Source organism: Cajanus cajan, chromosome 3 (genome assembly GCF_000230855.2).
Source record: "Cajanus cajan strain Asha chromosome 3, NIPB_CcT2T_4, whole genome shotgun sequence".
Taxonomy (NCBI): domain Eukaryota; kingdom Viridiplantae; phylum Streptophyta; class Magnoliopsida; order Fabales; family Fabaceae; genus Cajanus; species Cajanus cajan.
The window spans coordinates 25,445,118-25,469,292 of NC_138519.1; the positions used below are offsets into that span (position 1 = coordinate 25,445,118).

General features: G+C 33.0%; 2 protein-coding genes and 1 pseudogene across 6 annotated transcripts; 1 reads left to right on the top strand and 2 right to left on the bottom strand.

Moving 5' to 3' along the window:
• Nucleotides 1-3,973: 3,973 nt before the first annotated feature.
• On the top strand, nt 3,974-11,455 carry LOC109801318 (Nucleotidylyl transferase superfamily protein). 2 transcript variants are annotated; one of them, XM_020362362.3, is made up of 11 exons: nt 3,979-4,342; nt 4,437-4,556; nt 5,637-5,822; nt 7,437-7,554; nt 7,904-7,990; nt 8,351-8,443; nt 9,233-9,313; nt 10,348-10,419; nt 10,681-10,749; nt 10,843-10,953; nt 11,187-11,455. In XM_020362362.3, exons 1-11 carry the CDS (start codon nt 4,116-4,118, stop codon nt 11,235-11,237), a joined length of 1,215 nt encoding a protein of 404 aa, XP_020217951.1. In that variant the 5' UTR covers nt 3,979-4,115; the 3' UTR covers nt 11,238-11,455. The 2 variants fall into 2 exon arrangements, with proteins under 2 accessions (XP_020217952.1, XP_020217951.1); XM_020362363.3 differs by lacking the exons at nt 10,843-10,953; nt 11,187-11,455 and having other exon boundaries at nt 3,974-4,342; nt 10,641-10,724.
• A 1,018-nt stretch (nt 11,456-12,473) lies between these two features.
• Nucleotides 12,474-14,879, bottom strand: LOC145956167 (pentatricopeptide repeat-containing protein At3g26782, mitochondrial pseudogene; annotated as a pseudogene).
• A 2,182-nt stretch (nt 14,880-17,061) lies between these two features.
• On the bottom strand, nt 17,062-22,614 carry ELO1 (Paxneb protein-like protein). 4 transcript variants are annotated; one of them, XM_083070729.1, is made up of 9 exons: nt 22,463-22,614; nt 21,407-21,507; nt 20,959-21,179; nt 20,781-20,856; nt 19,879-20,035; nt 18,938-19,016; nt 18,518-18,677; nt 18,340-18,431; nt 17,062-17,784 (listed from the first exon to the last, which is right to left on the bottom strand). In XM_083070729.1, exons 2-9 carry the CDS (start codon nt 21,432-21,434, stop codon nt 17,617-17,619), a joined length of 981 nt encoding a protein of 326 aa, XP_082926855.1. In that variant the 5' UTR covers nt 21,435-21,507; nt 22,463-22,614; the 3' UTR covers nt 17,062-17,616. The 4 variants fall into 4 exon arrangements, with proteins under 4 accessions (XP_082926855.1, XP_020216104.1, XP_082926856.1 ...); XM_020360515.3 differs by having other exon boundaries at nt 21,298-21,507; XM_083070730.1 differs by having other exon boundaries at nt 21,407-21,462; nt 22,463-22,613.
• Between the last annotated feature and the right edge of the window lie 1,561 nt (nt 22,615-24,175).

Here is a 24,175-nt window from a genome sequence, read left to right on the forward strand (position 1 = left end):
ATTTTATGTCTCAAAATAACTTTTCAAGTTTCTAACTCATCATCATACTCACTCTTAGTCAGATTAGATAAAGATTAACCCATGCACAGAGCACACACATGCAAAATAAGCTCAACAAGACAATACAACTTATGAGCTACTCCTATTACACAACATAATAGCCATATTTTCTTCTTGACTTTGTTTTTGACTTGTTGATGTCCTTGGTCAACTTTGATTCTCAGAATCCATACTTTGTTATCATCAAAACCTTCATTCTCCAAGTTTTAATTGATTCACCACTCCATGAATCTCAACACCCTATCCTCTTTGTGAGAGTTGCAAACACACTCAACACCTTTATTTGTTGTAAAGCCTGAAGAGGCTGGTAGAAAGAATACTTGTGAACCAAAAGTGGTTGAGAATACTAGCGCTAGTAAGTGAAGCTAGCGGACCATAAGTGGTCAAGAATACTTGGAGAACCAGAAGTGGTTAAAGAATACTAGCGTCAACAAGTGAGGTTGACGAGCCAGAAGTGATTGAGAATACTTGTAATCCTTTGTGATTAATGGAACCTTTCAGTTGAAGGAGATTGGACGTAGCTCAGATTGACTGAACCAGTATAAAAACTTGTTCATATCTATTTCTATTTTTTAAACACTACTTGTCTAAAAACTTCGTCTTTCATCTACCTTCATTTCAACAATCTGTTAGACGAAAACACACTTGTCTACCATATTTGAAGAAACATTTTTTTTGGACGATAAAACCTTTTCAGGCAGAAAATTAATTTACTCAACTTGTTTCTTGAAGAAGACGATCAATTCTATCAGACGCAAAAAGCTTTTTAGTTAGACTAGCCTGCACAAGTCTTCAACAAAGCTTGAACATTCTTTTTATTAAAAGCAAAAGAAGCATCTTTACAAAATTTTTTTTTTTTTTAAATCTTCCTTAGAACAAACACACCCTCCTTCTGTGTGTATTTCTGCTAACTTCACATAGTGCTAATCGATGATAATGAAAGTTAGGATCAATTCCAAACATGTCAATAGATATCTAAGCAAACAATTCAACATTTGTTTTTAGAGTTCTTTGTATTAGTTCTTAACTAGACATGTTAGGTTGAGATTTAATATAAATGTTTTGCCTAGACTCCTCTCTTAACTGAAATGGTAATGTTTCCTCATTTGGTTCCATTCTGAAGTCATCATTTCCCAGTCTTGGATCTAGGTCCGTTAAACTTGATACATCTTCAGATATGGTTGATACAGTGTGTACATCCTTGTCTTCTTCTTCTCTAATGGATGTTACTTTTAGGCTTGCCATGTAACATTCTCTTGTTGTCTTTTGATCCACTTGCACCGTAATTATCTTTTAAGATTCAATAGCAAATTTCATGACGAGATGAGGGGTAAAGATAATAGCTTTGAGGGCATTTATAAGTGGTCCTGTAAGTAGGATATTATATGAAGTGTTAGTGTTTACGACAATATATATAATCTTGATGGTTTTGCTAATGCTGATCAAAGCTGAAGCATAAGCATGTGTAAAGATCAATGCTTCCCCTTGTTGCTACATGTTTACCCGAGAAGCCTACTAAAGATTCATTATAGTATTTCAACTTTTCTTTTGGTATGCCCATTTGCTTAAAAATATTCCAATATAATATATCAGTCAAACTTTTTTGATCTAGTAGGGTTTTCTTTAAGATACAATTGTTAATCTCAACACTGATAATCATAGGATCATTTTGTACAGGGTCTACTCCTTGGAAATCTTTATCAGTAAAAGTTATTGTTAGTATCCTTGTTCTTTTTATATCTTCCACAACAATCATAGATTTCACCACCCTCAAATGTCTCTTTTTGGCCAAAGAGGTAGCGCCTCCACTAGTGAATCCCTTAGAGATGGTGTTAATCACCCTTGTCGATTGATCCCTTGAACTATCATTACCTTTTCCTCTTTTTTCTCTAGATCGTTCTTGCTCTATTTTGTTTTTCATTTTTCTTTGGTTCTCTCCTTTTTGACACATGATTTTCTCCCTACGTTCTTGTCCTTTATTAAATGCATATCTATCAACATAATTTTTTTAATCGTCCTTGCTTTATGGGATCTCCACTTTATCTTTCAAGATTGTACACGCTTCGGTTGAATGACCATGATTTTGATAATATTAACATGACTTTGACGACTTCATCCTAGGAGGTGTATGAGCTCTCCTAGGAATGGTTAAAGTTTATGAAGCAAGTGCCTATTCTAAGATTCTTGCTCTACTTGTATTTAGAGGGATGTAAGTTGTATACTAAGGCCCTCTTAAATGATAATTCACAGAATTATCCCCTCTTCTACATTTTTGGTATAATTCTCTTTCATTCTCTTTTTTATTGGTAACAACTTTCACTTTTGCTTAATTTCTTGATTTTGCTAATTCTTTCATTGCATATATTTTTCAACCTTTCTTCTTAAGTCATTCATATCCGTTGGGGGGTTCTTGCACAAACTATTTACAAACGGTCCCCAATTTTAGTGTAGTGTTCAACTTATCCAGAGCAACTACAAGGTTCAAAATTTTAATTTTCATAGCAATTTTATTAAAGCGATTCATGAAGGACCTAAGAGACTCCTTCTTCTCTCACTTGATATTAGTTAGTGGCAATGATATTAGTCAGTGTGGCTAACTAGTAGCAAATTGTACAGTGAATAAGGATGATAATTCTTCAAATGAATTTATAGATCCTAGAGGAAGCTTAATGAACCAACCAAGTGCTCGACCCTTCAGAGATGTTGGAAAAATATGACATAGAGCAATACCCTCTTGAGTTAGCATAGTAACTTGAGTAAGGTATGCATTCAAATGTTCATTAGGATCAGATGACCTATCATACTTATCTAGACTCCTCCAATTATCTGATAACACTATCTTTATGATTCTTTAAGTAAAAGGGTGCTTATAAGTCCTAGTTACTATTCCAAATCAAGGTGGAGCCTGGTCAGGAATGATTAAGAAGTGCATTAGGGAAACTTGTACTTGAGATGTCGTCGATACATGATAAGAAGCTTTGTTATTAGTCTGACCAGAAGGAATCCAAGTTTTATTTAAACTGCTCAATTCAACATTTTCTCTTTTGAGTGTTTAAGCTCTTGAGCATCACATTCATGAGCTTGATGAATAATTATAATTTTTTTCCAAAGTAATCTTACAACATCAAAGATATCAATTTGATTTTTCACAACCATAGGTCCAAACATCTATTTAGGTTGAACAGAGTTAGTATCATTCCTTGTAGTAACCATCTTTCACAAAATCTTATCCGTGCAAAATAAACACAACAAAATGAGCCTTCAAAATAGGATCCCGCGATGGGCGTGAACATGTACATGCATGAGGGCACATAAGTAATTTTGTCTTTTGCCATATTTATCCCATAGTCCTCATTTTGCATGTCTCTATCGTCTTTGGTAATGAATACTTGCAAAAAAATACTCTAATTCTTAAGTTAGTCATCAACTTTAGTCTTAATACTCAAATTTTATTAGAAAATCTATCATATGTACTTACCAGTGTCCCTATTAATAAAAATATCACATTAAATCCAACCAATACTACATAACTATCTCAATCTATCATTTTTAAATATATTATTAATATTTGAGGAATTAAAACAATATTTTAAAATTATAAAACTAAAAATAATAATTTTAAAATTAAAAATAAATATATGCAAAAAAAATATATAGGTATGTACCAAAAAAATTTTAAAATAAAAAATATATTTATCCTCTATAGTAATACATAAAGAAAATATTTAGGTATGTAATTATTTTTAATTTTAATTTTTTTTAGATCAATATATCCATTAAATATAAAAAATCTTATATCCTCTTTAACTAACTAGACTCAACCTTCTAATATTTCGTACGCCACCCCTTATATGAAAAAAACAGAGTGTAAATAAATGTCTGAGAATGTTTTACTCCATTACGAGGGTGTATGGAATCTTACTGTAGTGTAATTAGTAAGCAAAGAGTTTGAAAAAGGATAATCGTTGGGATTAAAACCCTACGGCAGAGTAAGTAACGTTGCGGCACTTGAGTTTTAGTTCCCACTCTCTCTTCTCCACATTCCAGAGAGAGAAATGGCGGCAACAACATCAGAGAGTGAGAAGAAGCAGGAAGAGGGAGCGGAAGCTGAACAAGTGGTGAATCCATGGGAGGTTTCCGCCAAAGGCAAAATCGATTACGACAAATTAATCGACCGTTTCGGTTGCCAGAGGCTCGACCAATCTCTCATTTCACGCCTCCACCGTCTCACCTCTCGCCTCCCTCACGTTTTCCTCCGACGCGGCGTTTTCTTCGCCCACCGGTACCTTCTTTTCTTCTTCTTCTTCTTCTTCTTCTTCTTCGTCTACTTTATCTTAATCTGTTACTCAAAACGACGTGTCGTTTCTGTGTCGCAGCGATTTCGCCGATATTCTTGACGCCTACGAGAGGGGCGATAAGTTCTACTTGTACACCGGACGTGGACCTTCCTCCGAAGCCTTGCATTTGGGACATTTGATTCCCTTCATGTTCACTAAGTGAGTTTGCTCTTTTTTTTCTTTTCTTTTTTTTTTCTCTTCTCTCCTAATTTTATATATCATTTTTTAATCGTGCGCGAGTGCTGCAGATTCGCAATTTAGTGTCTGAATCGATTAACAGTAACACTAGCGACTTTTGTTTTAGGACGAATTGTGTGTGTTTACTCCGAGTTTGAGTAAATTTTGTAAATCTAGTATGTTATTCTTGTAGTTACGAGTGAATTTGAAGTAGCGAATTCACAATTTAGTATCTGAATCGGCGTTAGCGACTTGTTTCAGGACTGAATTGTGTGTATTTAATCTGTTTTGTTTTTTATAAATGGAAATTTGATGACAATTTGTGAAACTAATATGTTATTTTTGCAGTTACAAGTGAATTTGAAAGAGTTCACAATTTGGTATGTTACTTGTGTTGCTTTGGTCTCTAGAAGTTTCTGTTTATTCAAATTGGTCAACACTAGTGATATTTTTTTTTCTAGAACTGCAACTGCATTGTGTATATTATATTTACACCGTTTCATTATTATTATTATTTTTTTTTCAAATAGAAGTTTATGGAAATTTGTAAATCTGGTATGTTATTTATCTAATTATGAGTTAGTTTTATAATTTGGTACATGAAAGATGTTATGTGCATTGCTTGTTTTGGTCTCCAAAGTTTCTGTTTATTGAAATTGGTTAACACTGGTGACTTGTTTACAGGACTGAGTTGTGTATATTTACTTCATTTCATTTTTTAAGATAAAAATTTGATGGAAATTTGTATGTCTGGTATTTTATTTATTGAATTATGAGTTTAGTATAAAAAGAGTGTAAATTCTTATGTAATGCGACATTTGGAACGAGAGAAAGCAGTATTTGATGTGTTGCCTGAACTATGTTGGTGGTAGCTATTGGAATTTGTGTTGGCTTGCTTTTTGTAATGTAGTGATGTTTACAAATGATAGGTTAGAGACTTTTGTGGTGATAGTGGATTGAATTTAGATGCTTAAATTTTGGGTGAAGGTTGAAACTGAAAGTGAGTTCTAAATTGTTGTGCTTGCTGGGGATGTTTGTTGACATGGTGGAAACATTATGTAGGTATTTGCAAGATGCATTTAAGGTTCCTCTGGTTATACAGCTCACTGACGATGAGAAGTTCATGTGGAAAAATCTTACTATAGAGGAGAGCCAAAGACTTGCAAGAGAGAATGCAAAGGACATAATTGCTTGTGGTTTTGACATTTCAAAGACATTTATATTTGCTGATTTCAGTTATGTTGGCGGGTAAGTTAAAATCAAGGTTTGTCCTGATAGTATATTTTGAGTATGCTTTCCTGTTATATGTGTTGATTTTGTAAAATCTTTTGTTATTCAATTTTTCAGGAGTTTTATGAGAATGTGTATTTATACATTACTAGAAATTTGGCGTTCATAAAAATAGTTGAATCTCATGGATGTTGTTTTCTTATTCATTTAAGAGTTCTCAAATTCATGCCGAACATTTTACACAATTTCTTTACCAGATGATTCTTCCCATAAAAATTTCAAGTTCTACACCTTAAAGGGGGCGTTTGGTGAGGGAGAAGTTTTTTCATACCCAAGAATCATGATTCCTGGGAATTATAAATCCTAGGAATCATGATAGTAGGGAATAGTTAAAATATGTTTGGCTATTCATAAAGATTCCTAGGAATATTCATGTAAGATTCTCGGGAATTAAAAATTTTCATGTTTGGGTTACACAACTATATTTTTGGGAATATAAATATTTTTTACAAAAATATCCTTTATTAAAGTAAACATATCAGATATATTTATTTACTTAAATCTTATTACAAATATGACATTAAACTATTTTTAAAAAGTTGAAAACTTATAGTTAAATTTATTTAAATACAAAATTTAACATAAAAAACAAAGAAAAAATGCTACATTATAATTAAGAAGGATAAAAATATATATTTCATTTCATTCAAGTAAATAAATTATAAAGTGTTGACAAATACCATTAAACTATAGAAACAAAATAAGCTTTATTAATATTATTAAAATTGACAAGGTCAAGAAATAATGAAATACAAGAAGAGAGAGAGAAATAAAGATATGGGAGGGGGAGAGAGAGAGAAAGAGAAATAAAAGGAGAAAGGGAGAAAGAGAGAGAGAGAGAGAGAGAGAGAGAGAGAGAGAGAGAGAGAGAGAGAGAGAGAGAGAGAGAGAGAGAGAGAGAGAGGAAGAAAGGGGGAGTGAGAGTGAGAGAGGGGGAGAAAGAGAAATAGGAGGGGAGAGAGAGAAAGAAAAAGAGGGAGAGATGGAGAGGAAGAGAAGGGAAGTGAGAGTGAGAGAGAGAGAAAGAGAAATAGGAGAGAGAGAAAGAGAGAGATTTTATGTTTTAAAAAAAAAAATACTATAATCTTTTTATATGCATTAAACTTTCTCTGTAACTCGGGAAGGTTGGACTCTCACCCCCTCCAATGGGAATTTTTTTGTGGGAACGTGGGATAAAAATGGTTCTTGGAAACTACATTCCTGGGAACCTTTTTTTGTTTTTTTTAAATAGTTACCAAACATAGGAAACTAAGATTCTCACTTTAAGATTCTAAGGAATGTAAATACATTTTACATACCAAATGGTCCCTAAATGTGTGGGCATTGTTAATGTTTTTGGATCTCATTTAAAAATCATGAATATCTCTTTAAATTAATTTGGTGTTTCTATTTCACAATTCACATCATATTCATAATTCGAAAAGAAAATAGAGTGATTTTTTTTTTCTACTCAATTGTTCTTAAATAAAATGTTGCTTGGGAAATTTCCCAATTTCTTTTACTGTTACTCTGAACCTTTTTTTTAATTAAAAAACAAATCTTCTGTCATTTGAGGAGAATTTTCCTTTCCAGTTCCTTCTACAAGAACATGTTAGAGGTTGCAAAGCGTGTGACTTATAACCAGGCTGTGGGCATCTTTGGTTTCACCGGGGAAGATCATATTGGAAAAGTTAGTTTTCCACCTGTGCAGGTATGGTTCATTTCTTTTCTGCATAGAATGATTCCTGCCTTTATTTTTTGTTTACTATTAATTCCTTGCAATAGTGGTACTATAGTGCTGTTACCATTTACATTGCATATTTTGTCCATGATAGTTTGTAAAAGTTTGTCCTTTATAAGTTGTGTATATATATATATATATATGATGGAACTTTAACATCATTTCTAAACATCTGTGAATGGATCCAAACGTACAAAATGTGATGTATGGGTTAAATGCATTGTATAAGTTGCTTTTTCTGGTCCTATTCATTAATTATAGTACATATTTTGAAATTGTTACATGATAATGATTGCATGTGCATCATTTGTTTATGCAGGCCGTTCCATCATTTCCAAGTTCATTTCCTCACCTATTTTCTGGAAAAGAGAATCTCCGTTGTTTAATTCCTTGTGCGATTGACCAGGTCTGTTGGTCTTCAATGCTTTTATATGCAAGTTGATTTTGTACGAAATATGAAGATTAACTTGTGGCAACAGCCAGATCTGACTACTGTGTATCTGTAAACTTATTCCTTTGCTTTTGGGATATCTTTTATGTCCAAATTCTCTTCATACCTGTAAATATTTAAACAATGAGAAACTTCATGAAAAAGATCTATTCCAACTTAAAAGCATTTGGCATTTCTTAAATGAATGTGAATATCACGTTTTATTATTTTCTATGCAAGCTCTTATTCTTAGTATTGCATGTGGTCTAGGATGCATGTGCATTTTAAAGTAACCCTTTTTTCCTTAACTAATAGTTTTTCTTCTAATATATTCAGGATCCATATTTTAGAATGACACGAGATGTTGCTCCTCGAATAGGTTGCCACAAGCCAGCCTTGATTGAATCATTATTCTTCCCTGCATTACAGGTATAAGAATGTTGCAAATCCATGCTACTTTATCAAATTAAGAGATCGACCAACATTTTACTTGCTGCTAATCTAATTAACTCTTAATTTTATCATGTCAAATTTGTTTTCTTTTATTATGAATCATCTAGGACAAAAGCTTAAGTTGTTGGATGATGCACATAAAATGGTTTTGGAGCCCTTTGGAGATTGAGCTCGATGCATGCATGATGCACAGGCCACCTACTGTGTTGAATTTTAACATTTTATTAGAAGGATGAGGATGACAATCTATACCCCTTGATCAGAGGCTCAAATCATGATAATTATCAATATTGTGCAAAAGAGCGAGGGAAAATAAAATGAAAAAATATAATGAGAGAATTCTATTGCTGAAAAATGAATGAGATGAATTAACTGATTAGCTATACAGATCAGATATGCATTTATAGACTGATAATTATGGATAGAAATAACTGTGCAACTATGTAACTTCTTAACTATCTAACAACAGTTGTAGTAACAGCCTGGTTGACTCAGGACAAGTCTAGTACAACAGAATAGAGTAACTACCATATGAGTAACTACTCTAATACTGTCTTTAACAGTGTTGTTTGCAGTAAATGGTTGGGTTAATTAATGTGTTGAGATCATCGCAGACAAGTACATACTCAAAGGGGTCATGCTCTCTAATCAATCTCGTTTTTTGAAACAATGAAAATAATATATAGGCTTTGAAATTTTCTCTCTGAAAAAAGTATTTTCCTATGAAGCTGAGTTATCACATCTTTAAAATATAAATGCTTGCAGGGGGAAACAGGGAAAATGTCTGCTAGTGATCCCAATTCTGCAATATATGTTACTGATTCTGCGAAAGATATTAAGAACAAGGTTTGTTACTGAAACTACTCTCTTTAAAGCTTTTGTGTTTTATTCTTTGCTTACACTTGATTCTTGAAGATTTATTTTTTCATTGTGACAATTGACAAAAATTAGTTGTAGAATAGAATCTTCTTTTTCTAATTGATTATTTTGTTGAGGAATCTTTGGGTGACATGATAAATTTACTGGTTGACACTAGTGTCCGTGCAATGTGTGATATGCAAGATATTGAAAGGTTTTCTTTCTCATTTCCTTGAAAGTAAAGTACTCATTCCAACTTATCAGTTATCACCATATATTACATATATCCTATTTAGAATGTGGATTTAGACTTAACTTTACAAAACTGACTTGTAAGTGAGGGTTGTCCTCTTCATTAGCCTTATCTCTAGTTAATGTAAGATTTGGGTTTTTTCTAATATACTCTACCACATCCAACATTATTGGGTTTAGTGCACGAATAAATGGTGGGTGGCAGTACACCCACTCACATCAACATTATTGGATTTGATGCATGCATAAATGGTAATGGATCCAGAATAACTCTAATACTATTTTAGAATATAGTTTGGACCTAACTCAAATATTACAAAATCAACTTGTAAGGTGGAGGTTGTCCTCCACTTATACAATCTTTATTAGCCTTATCTCTAGTTAATGTGGGGCATGGATTTTTTCTAATAATCCTAAGTAAATCTTGCTCTATGTTACTGAATAATCAAATTAGGACCTGCTTGGTTTGAGAATATTGTTTTTTCTATGCTTGTGCAAATAAGTATGAAATTCCATCTTTTTTTCATTTTATTATAGGAAACAATGGAAACGTAGAATCTTTGAAAACAGGAGGAAACAATATAAACAAGGTGGTATTTTTGTAATTATTTGCAAAATTAAGAAATAAAAACAAAACATTTAATAAAACTAGTAGGCCTTAATATTTTGCACCCCTACTGCGTTTCTTTGTTTCTCTGAGCAGCATCTGTCTCGTATTTTCCTCCTTCCACTTGGTTATTTTCACAAACTGTATGTGTGGCCCTCTGCAGGTAAACAAGCATGCATTTTCTGGTGGGCAAGATTCTATAGAGAAACATAGGCAATTAGGGGCAAATCTTGAGGTAATGAAATTCTTATCACTTTATTTTGATGGATAATTTAGTTTGCATGTAACAGATATGTGAACATGCTACATTGGTTTAATTTTTTCCTCTCACCTAAAAATCTTGAAGTGATAGAATGAAGGATTAAGCAGGCATATATATGCGAATACCAATCAAATAAAAAAGAAAGATTAAACCCCTTCCATTTTTATCTAATAAATTGCTTTGTCTTTCTTTAGTTATAGCTTAAGAATCTTGACATTTCGTGTCATGATTCAGGTAGATATACCAATCAAATACCTTACTTTTTTCCTAGAAGATGATGTGGAACTTGAACACATCAAGAAGGTCTGTTTTCTATCTTCTTCCCCAAATTGTTTTAATACAAATAGCATAAGGTTTGTTTTAATTTTTATTTTTTTTTGAACTTGTCTGTCATAGGAATATGGAGAAGGGCGAATGCTAACAGGTGAGGTAAAGCAGCGCCTAGTTGAAGTTTTGACTGAACTAGTGGAGAGGCATCGTAGGGCCCGGGCTTCTGTGACTGAAGAGGTATGCATTCAATACTAATACATGTTTTGGCATAGATGATTACGCTGTAAGAGTGAAATAATAAGACAGGGAAACTAGGTCGTCATTTCACTTGCTAATTACATTATATAAAGTATTGCTGAAACATTATGGAAATACCATGTTGATTATCTTTTCTCTTAGCAGGGTTGAAGCCTGTATTTTATGTATATGATGTAAAGCTTACATATTCCCTTTCTTCGTATTTCTTCCAGATGGTGGATGCATTTATGGCTATCAGACCACTTCCCCACATGTTTGACTGAAGTTTTGTCTGCCCAAATATTGGTTAACCGGATTTGTTGTTTCTCAACTTGAAAATTGTGTTTTCTTTCTATACAATACAACGATTGTTATATAGACATGCTATCATCAAAATTTGTACCTTTCTCACAATCACCTGATAATTCAAATGGCAAGGGACATGGTTCCTATGGTTCCTCTTGATTAAAAATTAGGCATTGGAAGAGCTTTGTCTTCTTAAGTGACTTTGCAGTTTAATTTGGCTCGGGTTGCTAACCGTATGAATGAAGTTCTACACAATGTTACGATGGATTATGTAATTAACATACTCTTTGTCAATCAAGATTTCTAGAGAATTGAAAATTGCCGCTGAATATTCGAATTGAGTCGGGGGCTAAATCGCATTTTATTCAAGATTATCTAGTAAGCAACAAGTTGATTTATCTCCTCGTATATTAGAACTAATTTTTTTCTAGTGTCGGTAATAAATTAAAGAATTCTTTATTAAGAACCTCCGTTTGTGTAATTTTGGTGAATGGCCTCCAGAATCACAGCAACCTGTATGTTGAAAATGAGACGGTTGACAATCTAGGTTAGATATGTAAGATATAAAATGTTATTTACATAATAACCCATACAACTAAAAGAGAGTATAACATAACATAAAATAATACAATGGAGAGACAAATACAAAATTTGTGTAAAATGTTTTATAAATTGTTTCGTGAATTACATAACTCAATTTAGAACATAAAAGTAATTTTTAATTTTCTTTTTGAATTAAATTAAATGTGTCATTTTTTTATAGAAACAAGATATTTTAAAATTTTATTTTTTAATTGATTTTTTTTTTTGAAAATATTCGTATAATACCTACTTCTTTAATAGTTGTCACTTTTAATTTAACAAATTATCTTATTTTTTTATTAAGAAAAATAGAACGTACATGCGATGTTTCATAATTTTGTGGAAGGAGTACGTTGACAGAAAATATTTCTATAGCTGTGAACCTTGCTAATTGTGAATAAATTGGACATTCTACCAAAACACTATGAAATATGAATAAAATGGACAGGTTGTTACACATTGGTAATTACTAATATCTTTTGGCCAAGACCTACAATGTGGGTGGAGAAGTTAAATGGTTGGTCACCTCTCTTGGAATGCTTTTAATTTAATTATCATGATGTTTGATCAATTTTATGTTCCCTATTGTATATGAAAACTCAAATGTACGCCTTCTGTTTGTACAGTTTTTTCTACCAATAATCACTACAAGAACAAGATCCTTCCTTAAATTGATGAAAACGATTGCGGTCCCTCACTATGATTTCCCTCCCATAAATCTTGGACAGTAACTTGGTTGCATTATGACAATCATCACAAATTCTAAGATTCTTCACAATTCTAATTGGAACACCAGGAGCTGTGCTAATCAATCCATATGCCATTGCCAGTTTCTCACTATGATAGTTGAGTGCAGTTTCTTTCTCCTCATTGTCTATGTTCAGCAGAACAGAAGACACATCTGGGGTGTATCCAGCATCTTCCAGTTTTTCTCTCATCTCATCAATCATTTCATAAATTTTTTTGGCATCTGGGTGTTCCCTATCTCCCATTATGAACTCATGAAATGATCCATTCACCTCAAAGGAGCTAACACCTGGTTCCTTAGCAATTCCTTCATCCTTCATACCTCTCCTTATATATGCAACATCATCCCATCTTTTTTCTGATGCATATATGTTTGACATCAAAACATTATATCCACACTTGTGGGGTTCCAATGAGAGAAACTGCTTTGCTGTCCATTCCCCAAGTTTGATATTCTTGTGAACCTTGCATGCCGCAAGAAGTGATCCCAACACAGCCATGTTTGGCCTCATAGGCATGTTCACAATTAGTTCCTTTGCTTCATCAAGCAATCCAGCTCTACCAAGAAGATCCACCATACAACCATAGTGCTCAACTTTTGGTGCAAAACCAAATTCATGAACCATTTTGTGAAACAGCCTCTTCCCTTCTTTCAACATTCCAGAGTGGCTACAAGCATGAAGAGCTCCAATGAATGTGATGTCATTAGGGGTAACTCCTAGTGCTTCCATTTCTTCCAAGAGTTCCAATGCTGACTCACCATGACCATGCATTGCAAAACCAGATATCATGGCATTCCACATTGAAACGTCACGGTCCAAGGCTGCATCAAAAAGCCTATGAGCTGCATCTATGTCTCCACACTTGGCATACATGTCAACCAAAGAAGTTATAAGAATCATATCTGCTTTAATTCCTTGCTTGTCTATGTATGAATGGATCCACTTGCCCATTTCAAGTGATCCAGCTTTTGCACATAGCATAAGGAGGCTAACCATGGTTATCTCATTTGGCCTTATTCCACAACCAGTCATGTGAACAAAGGTATCATAGGCCTCATCTATACAATTGTTTTGTGCATAAGCTGAAATCATGGCACTCCACATCATTAAATCTTTCCTCTTGAAGCTACCAAAAACAGATCTTGCACTCCTAGCGTCACCACATTTGCCATACATATCAATAAAAGCTGTGGCTAGAACCAAAGACAAGGTAAACCCACTTCTTAATGTGCAAGCATGTAACCACTTGCCTAGTTCTAGAGCTCCTACTGTGCCACATTCTTTGACCAAACTAAGGATTGTAATCTCATTTGGAAACACACCCTCTCCAAGCATTTTTACAAACAATCTCACACCTTCATTCAAATTATTGCAATGAATGTAGGCTGCAATCATAGCAGTCCATGAAATGATACTAGCCTCATACAAGCCATCAAAAAGCCTTCTTGCATAAGCTAAATTTTCACATTTAGCATACATATCTATCAAAGCAGTACTCAAAGGAACTCCTGATTTTCCATACTTCCCATTCCTTGTCACATAAGCATGCATGGCTTTCCCCAATTTCAAATCAGCAAGTTGTGCAAAGACATGTGTGATGCTTATCATTGCAATTTCACTGGGCTTCGCTCCCATAACATGCATATCTCTCAAGAGGTTCAATGCTTCATCAACCAACCCACTTCTATCATAGCTCCTTATCATAGTACTCCAAGAAACAGCATCCTTGTTCTCAATCTTATCAAACAATAGCCGTGCCGATTCCAAGCTTCCTACCTCACTGTACATCATGATTAAAGCATTACACACAAAAACATCCTCTTGAAATCCATTTTTCACCACAAAACCATGCACCTCTTGTCCTAGCAGGAATGAAGGGAGAAGACAGCATGCTTTGAGAACCGATGGTATGATAAAATTGTCCACTTCAGTGTCTGTTCTACGCATATAGCCATAGATTTTCATTGCGTCTTGAGGGCAGTTGTTCTTGATGTAAGATGTTATTAGGAAGCTATGCATTGCTGCATTGCTAGAGTAGGATTCAAGTGCAGCAAAGGGGACTTGGTAACTGCAATTGGAACTGGTTTTGATGAAGTGGCAATGGAGTTGTTGTGTTGCATTGAGGTTGATGTGCAGTTCATGTTGAACGTAAGACACATTTGGTTTTGGTTGGTGTTGTGTGAATTTCAAATTGGGGGAGTGATACTGATTTGAGTTTTGGTACCTGTGAATTGAGATTGGAAGGAGTGAAGGAGGAGCACCAGAGATGTTGCACTTAGTTGTAACCATCTTAGTTTAACCCTTTAGCTTTTGCATGTCCACTATCATTTCTTTCCCCGAATACACACCATTCTCTTGCAAGAGCCTAAGTTTCCATTGCAGCCTCTTCATCCAATTGTGCACAAGATTAGTGATCAAGTTGGTTCAACAAGGGAGTAGGAGAGACAAAGAATGAAGCATTTGTGTTTGATTTGTTCATGTGGTTGTGGTTGTTATTTGTAGCAAACAGATAAGGAAGGAAAATCCCATTTTGTTGGTTTGTTGCATGCTTAGAGTCTCAGAGGTCCACATTTTGTTTTTATTTACGGTGAGGACCACTCATATGTTTCTTTCTTGTTGTATGCGTTGATTTTGTAAAATCTTTTGTTAGTCAAAGATTCAGGGGTTTTATAACAATGTGTATTTATACATTATTAGAAATTTGGCGTTAATAAAATTAGTTAAATCTCACGGATGTTTTTCTCTTATCCATTTAAGAGTTCTCCGATTCTTGCAAACCGTTTTACAGAATTTCTTTACAAGATGATCTTTCCTATAAAAAATTCAAGTTCAACAACCGGAAATGTGTGGGCCTTATTAATGGTTTTGGATCTCATATTTAAAAATCATGAATGTCTCTTTAAATTAATTTGTATTTCTATTACGCATCATAATTTGAAAATAAATAGAGTGAATTTTTTCTGTTCTGAAATAAAATGTTGCTTGAGAAATTTTCCAATCTCTTGTACCGATACTCTTAACTTTATTTTTTTTTAATAAAAAACAAATTTTCTGTCCTGAGGATAATTTTCCTTTCCAGTTCCTTCTACAAGAACATGTTAGAGGTTGGCATCTTTGGTTTCACTGGGGAAGATCATATTGGAAAATCTAGTTTTCCACCAGTGCAGGTATGGTCCATTTCTTCTCTGCATAGTTAATTTTTTGGTTACTATAGTTGAGCTATTAGTTGGCTTCTTGAGTCGCTTTCTCTTTGCTAATACATAATGTGTAGTTATCAATACAGATCAGATATACATTTATAAACTGATAATTGAGGACAAAAATAACTATGCAACTATGTAACTTCTTAATTACCTAACAACTGCTGTGTGGTAGCTGACTCAGGACAAGTCTGGTACAGAAGAATAGAGTAACTAGTCTAATTGTGTCTTTAACAGTGTTGTTTGGGTTAATGAATATGTCGAGATCATCTCATACAAGTACATACTCAAAGGGGTCATGCTCTCTAATCAACAGATTTTCATGAAACTCGTTTTCAGAAACAATGAATATTATATATAGGCTTTGAAATTTTCTCTCTGATACTAATAAAATGTTTTGCATAGATGACTATACTGCAAGAGTGAAATAATAAGACAGGGAAACTAAGTTGTCATTTCACTTGTTAATCACATTATCTAAAGTTTTGCTGAAATATTAAGGAAAGATCAAATTGGTTATTTTTTTCTCTACGTCATCTCTGCAACATTACGTATATGATGTAAAGATTACATATTAGCTTTCTTCACATTTCTTTCAGATGGTGGATGCATTTATGATGGCTATCAGACCACGTCCCCACGTTTGTCTGAAGTGATCCTACTTTTGTCTGCCCAAATATTGTTCGGAGATAACTGGTTAACTGGATTTATTGTTTCTCAACTTGAAAATCGGGTTTTCTATCTATACTATGATTTTGTTAGATAGACATGCTATCATCAAAATTTGTACCTTTTTCCTTACAATCACCTGATAATTCAAATGGCAAGCGACTTGGTGCCTCTTAAGTAAAAATAAGCATCGGAAGAGCTTTGTCTCAAGTGAATTTGTTGTTTAATTTGGCTCGGGTTGCTAACCGTATGAATGTTCTATAAAATGTTATGATGGATTATGTAATAAACATCCTCTTTGTTAATCAAAATCTCTAGAGAATTGAAAATTCAAGACTATCTAGTAAGCAATAAGATGATTTATCTCCTCGTATGTGTTGACTAACAATATTTTAGTCCCGGTAAGTTACAGCTCAAATTTGTGATTTAAGAAAATTTATATTTTTCACATGTTCAAATTGGTAATTTGAACTAATATTTTTTTCGAGTGTCGGTAATAAATTAATGAATTCTTTATTATTCTTTAAAAAAATCACAAATCAAGCACGTAAAAGTTAGGTTCCTTTCCACTCAGCTTGCGACAAGCAAAAATTTGTCTCGAGTTGTTAAACAGAGCTACATAGGGGTAAATAATGACATGTTTATACAAGGGAGCATCAGATAATACTTATTGCACATGTATACATGGGCATGTGTACAATTGAGTGTGGCCAACTCGTCAAATTGCACCAAATATAAGGATTTATCCAGTGGATCATATACACATACACCTTATATGGAAACTTAATACCAGGTAGTCCAGATTCCCATTCACCATGGCACGACAACCCTGAACTACAAATGTTAAATTGTCCTTTAGTGTTATGTGTCACATGGTTGTGCAACCAGACAAAATTCTTCAGGATCTCGTCTTTTTTTTCTTTTTTTTTTTTTTTGGCATAACCGGAAGGTATAACTCCTTCCATGCCGAGGGTCTCACTGTTACACTGTCTTTTAAAGAAAATATCTGTACATTGCAGATGAACCAATAGTGAAACCAGTTGATTATCAAAAGGACAAAGGGGTAACAAAATTTAGAAGACTGCATTTCAAGCACTAAGAAAAATATCGAGCTTGACTCACTATTGCTAAATCTTCAGTTATAAATAAGGTATAATCTAAAAATCAAGTGGTCCAGTTTTAGTTGACCCAGAACAACCACCAGATGTGCCATATGAGCTCCCACTTGAACCGTCAACTGGGGCTTGATTTAGACATTCTAAAACCAAAAACCTCCGTTTGTGTAATTTTAGTGAGAATGTTGTGGCCTCCAGAATCACAGGAACCTGCATGTTGAAAAACAGACAGTTGACAAAAGCTAGGTCAGATATGTCAAAATGAAAGAAAAATGTAGCTTCTAGAATTGCATTTTTCCTCCAATAATTTTTATTAATTAGCTTTAGTGTTGAACTTTACAAAAAAGTAGCATGTACAACATCAAAATCAGTTATCAAACAAATTATTGACTTATTGTGTGTTTGATTCAAATTCTCGGACACACTAGATCCACGCCAATTTGGAAGCAGCTAGCACAAGCTTCTACATTTTAGTGAAATTGATGAGAAATGATGAACGTACACCCGTCTTTTATGAGAATTCAAACAAAAATATGCATGAAATGCCGAAGGTTATTGCTTAAGCATTTTTGTGTTTGCAAGCGCCATAAATGCATGTGCTAGGACTGCATGAGAGAAAGGAAGATAGGTAGAGTGTACAAGCATACCAAAAAGGGGTATACAATGGGGTAAAAGGATGTAATTGTGAACTAGAGGTGCACAAAAGGAGTAAACCAGAAGTTTAATACCCCTAGTAGATGAATCAAAATGAAGTATGAATATAACCTGTGTATTTAACCGTGCAACTTTGTGTACATTTAAAAGCCCAATCATATCCTGGTAACCAGTGAGGAGTTTTGCCAGTTCCTTGTCTTCATCTGAAACAAATATAGTGTAATAGTGAAACTTGAGGTAATTCATAAGTAAACACATGAAATATAAGACGTGAGAGTGGACTATGAACCTGGAATGGCTTTGACAGAAAGCAAGGTGTCTGCCATATGCTGCAATCTTTTTGAGCAAGATGGAGAAAGAAGTGAAGGTGGAAAGGTTACAACAACAACAGCGTTTGAAGACCGGACCATGCCCTTTAGGGACCTAATAAAGGAAAGCATATGCCACTCCTACAATAATAAAGTGTCGCATTAACACATTTCAAATTAGAAAAATATTAAATATTGATAGAATAAATAACAGTATATAGCTGAGATTCAACAACGATCACTGGATCTGCAAGCAGGTAAATCCGTAAATGCTTTCCTAATTCCTATAGAGGGAAGGGTTTATAAAAATCATTATAAAAAACAAGTGTGTATAGTTTAAAGCCACAGGATAAAATTTCAAAATGATTAGGAAAAAACAAACAAAAAATATATTAACACACCTCATTTGAATACTTGCATTGTGGAGAACAGAATGATTGAATTGCAATACGACCAGCAGAGGGAATGCTGCCTTCATTTCTGTAGATTTCATCCGTGATGTTTGAAAATAAAAAAGTAGATAGAAAGAAAAATACTTTTTACGAAAGTAAAATAAGAAACAACAAAATAGTCATTTATCACAATCTAATTGATGCAAAACAAGAAATTCAGAAGGAATTAAGAAAGCCTCTGTAGAAACTGTCCAACTCTAATTGCCTTTTACATCTTGATCATGTGTCCATGTATCTAATGCAAGGATCCAGAATCAGCAGCAGATATAGTTTAAAAATTACCAATAGTGCAACACTAACCATCCCTTTTACTGCAACATTCAAAAGAATGAGATTGGAGGAGTTCCTGGTGTAGTGATCAAAATATATTTTTCATAGCCAATTATGACAATTGTGTGAATTTGCAAATAGTCATGGCTTCCCAGATGCATAAACCCATATTGTATTTATGATCATGCAGTGCCCATCAAAATAGGAAATACTACCTTACAGCTAGCTATGTAAGACCAGCAATCATAACAATGAAGTGCCAAGTATTGCAAGACATAAGTACTAAAAATAGAGTGAAATGTTATAAATCCTAAATTGCATACAACAACAATTAAAGCTCATTCCCACTGGATGAAGATGGTTACATTGGTCAAATGACACCATTTTAGTATTCTATCAAAAATCAAATCTTAAATTGCACATGCTTAAAAAAATATCTATCAAAGATTTTGTTAAATTTTGTTTAGAAAGAGCATTATAAACCTACGATCAACTCCAAAGTCCAAACAGCAAACCTTATCCTATTTAATCTCATTTTATTATATTCTATTCAGAAAAACCTGACTCAAACAGGTGTATCTCTAAGAATACATTTTTAAAACAGTTATAGATCACTACACCTTGAGAATTTAGCTAGAAATCCAGCACAGTGATCTTGAAGAGCAGTAAGGTTTGGAGAATCGTTGATGCTAACACAATCTACATTGCTGCCACTAAAAAATTGCCGGTCCAGTGGCTTTCTCAAGTCAAAATCATTACAATAATCATGCTGACCACCTGCAACGTAATACACTGCATGATTTAACATATTCACTAATATGCAAATTGTTCTCTTTCCATATGACATCATAAAAATCGATCACAAATGCACATCAACATCTAAGAAAAAAGGATACAACATGGGATACAGATATGATACAATATATATACACGAATATGACAAGATTTAAAAATAATAAGACATAACATGGCTATAATACAAGGTATAAAATTAATCTTAAATTAACAAAATCAAAAATCTTAAATCACGATAGAGATTTCATGCTTTAAAAAACAGAACGATTTTAGACACAATAAAATTCTAAATTTCATCTAATTATTGTGGGATTCCAATTTATATTGGCATAAAAGTTATAAAGAAAGAAGGTACAAACTTATAAAATATAGCTAGAAGTATTCAAAATGTTTGTGTGGTACTTGTGATGAATACATGTACAGCAGTAACAGCACCACTTTCTATGACACAACATGATTACTATTTAGAAGTGTCTGTACTTCCAAGAACAATATTTTTAATCATTTTTCTTTAAAAAACAATGTGATTATACAGAACTACTGAAAAGTATAATTTATTATACTCATTTGGGAAGCCCTGTGCTACAAAGGTCCCACTATGGTGAGGCCCAGGCAAGGGTCAGACCCATGTGTCTATACACTATGGTTTGATTTGCAGGAGGCCGATTCCTCAACTCAATGATAATTGAAGAGCAAATCATGGAGAGAAGAGTATAGACAAACTTACCATTATTAGTGTTGAGATTTAGCTGAGGCTCACCAAAGTACTTCTTGTATTGCCAAGCAATTCTTAGATCTTTTTCCTGTAATTATAAGGGCAATAAATAAATCATATTACCATAAAAAAATTATAAAAAAAAAAAGTCCTGTGCATATTACAAAGTGCAAAGGATGAACACAAGTACATGGCTAAGATCTGAAGATTTATCTCCTTTGAGTGACGCTGGACTAGGCAAAGTACCAAGAAATCTTTTAGGCTCTCTAGATGCACTAGCATACAAGAGTGGCTGTTTTTGCACAAGCCCTTGAGACATAAAATTTCTCAATATAAGCATATGATGTGGTGCTTCTGCATCTTCCATAACCATGACAAGGCTACCCAGAGAAAATCCACCACCTAAGATCTCTATTTGAAAGAAAAAAAAAATGAGAATCTTATATGAAAAGACACTACACATGAATCAATTAAATATAACTCATTCATTTACTACATGGCCTATTGAAAGGAAGTCAGATATAATTACTGTCCAAATCTGGAATCCCAGATGAAATGAACATAGTCCCATTAGGGCCATGCTTAAGTCCAGGATTCTGAGATGTTGCAGTTGATACATTGCGAGAGAAGCTACTAACTCGAGCCCTGGTTGCAGCCATTCTGCATCAATTCTTTATAATATGCCACTTTAAACCTGAGGAAGCAAAGAGTACATGTTTATGTGGGTCCACCCAATGGGCTGCAACATGTGTCAACAAAAATTTTTCAAAGACCATGTGAGCAAATAGCAAACATCATAAAAATTGTGTCGTAGAAAATGTAACAAAGGAAATCAAACCAATTTATTAACCAAAAATAAGTGGAATTAATTTGAAGGCTCAAAGTCATAATTAAATATTAAATGACTAAATGAGTTTCCTTTGAATTTCAATTTCTATCAAAACCATAAAGTTAATCTAAACCATACCATCAGGAGTTGAAGCCTTCCAATTTCAAACACAAAAGGGGACTAAACTCATGTGCAAAGGGAAGCTTTTGTCCAAGATAAGGGAAGCTTTAACCCTCGAGAAGTGTTTCTTACAAAAGGACTATATGCGAAGGAATATCTTTTACCTAGACTAGATTACAACTATTTTCAAAAACAAGAGACCAAAAGAAAAAAAAAAAAAAAAAAAAAAAAAAAACAATACTTAGATGAAACAAAAGCATATTTAACCCAATATCTATCTAGCAAAGAAAAAACTAATTGCCCTTCAGTCCTCCTAAGCCATATAACAAACAACTTATAGACACACTAACTAATTAGAGGCAATAGCAGTATCCACGTTTTATAGGGGGTCAGAAATGTGAGGAAGCAATTACATATCAGTTCAAATCCATGGACACATCCAACAACTGGCAAGCAAAACAGAACAAGAAAAGAAATCGCAAAACTAAGAATGAAGCTTTGGGCACTGCACGCATATTATCAAACACATGGGGTGCAAGCAACAGAAACTATTACATTACTTACACAGAGCACACGACTCTAAATATCTCCAATCTTAAGCAACTAAAGAATCGAAACACAGAGCAAATATTAAATGATCATAAATATTAGCCACATGCAAATGAAGGAACGAAATTTAAGCCAAAACAAGAGAAGGAGAGAGCGAGTTAGGTTTGTGGAAAGCTGAAAGACGAAGAGAGAGTACTTCGAAGTTTGAATCTTCAAAGCGAGGGAGTTTCTGCTACTTTTGCACAATTTGCTTAGATTCCGAATTTGAGTTTCTCGTTCAATGGAGTTATATGTTCGAGTCTTGAAGGTCCTTTCAGAACTATCATGCTAACTTGTTTATGCATCATAATTTTTTTTATAAATATAATATACGAGATAAAACATTTCGTATTTTTGTAATTTATTTAATAAAAATATTTAAAAATTATAAATATATATTAGATTAATTAATATTATCATTATGTTTAATTTTTATATTTTAAAGTTTCAAATTTGAATATTATATTTGTAAGGATAATTAATTTTTAATATTTTTTATTTAAAATTATAGATAAATATATATATTATATTTTAAATTAATAAAAAATAATATTTTATATTATGATATAAAACTATTTTTTAGTATTAGATTTTTTAAATCGTTAAAATTTAATTTAGAGAATGTGATAAAAATGGTAGACTAAAATGGATAAGAAATTAAGAAACTAAGTATATACATAAAGATAATAAAAAAATAATTTAAAAAAAAAAACATATTTGAGATGGTTGACCGAAAATTCTAAGTACTTGTAGAAGTAGTATCTAAAATATTTGTCTAAAAAAGAAATGAAACGAAATGTAAAAAATGTTTAATTAAGAAGGTTGAGAAAGTAACTTAATTATGCATTTTAAATTAGAAGAGAAATGTTATTTGTATACTAACCGAGAGAATATGAGATTAAAAAAAAAAAAATACAATGGAGAGATAAATACAAAAATGATTGTATAAAATGTTTTATAAATTTTTGTATGATTAACAACACAATTTAGAATAAGAAAACCATTTTTATTTTATTTTTGAATTAAATTAAATATGTCATTGTTTCTTAATAGAAACAAGATATTTTGAAGTTTTATTTTTTTAATTGATTGTTTTTAGAATATTCCCGTCATACCTACTTCTTTGATAGTTGTCACTTTTAATTAAACAAATTATCTTATTTTTTATTAAGAAAAAATATAACGTATATGCAATGTTTCATAATTTTGTGAAAGGAGTACATAGACAGAACATATTTCTATAGCTGTGGTCTCCATGTTAGAAAGCATGAACAATTAGCTCCTCACTTAAATTTTTTCCTCCCACTTGGATTAATATTTTGTAATGGAATGTGGCATACTTTATGAAAAAACACAAATATTGGTTTTGTCAATCCTATGTTTGTAGGAGACTCAGTTAGCATTTGGTACTTTCTACCAAATTGCATAATGTGAATAAATTACTGTTATTACACCATTTGGTACTGTGTATCTTGCTGATTGTGAATAAATTGGGCATTCTACCAAAACACTATGAAATATGAATAAAATGGACAGGTTATGTTACATCGATAATTATTAATTATCTTTTTGAATTAATCACCTATACATTATCAGTATAAAGTCTTTTTATACTGACAATCAATTATATCATTTAATTGTGTCATGTCACTGTAAACACATTTACTTTTAACAGTTACTGAAACAACTCAATTACTGAGTCTGTTTTATTGAATCTAACAACACAATACAATGAACACTTGGAATGAATTGAATCAGTTTTAACAATCAATACGGAATCAATCAAGAATATCCAAAAGAATTCAAGAAGCAGAATGAATTACAGAGAGAAAGCATACAGAAAGAGAGAAAACATCACTGACTAACTAAC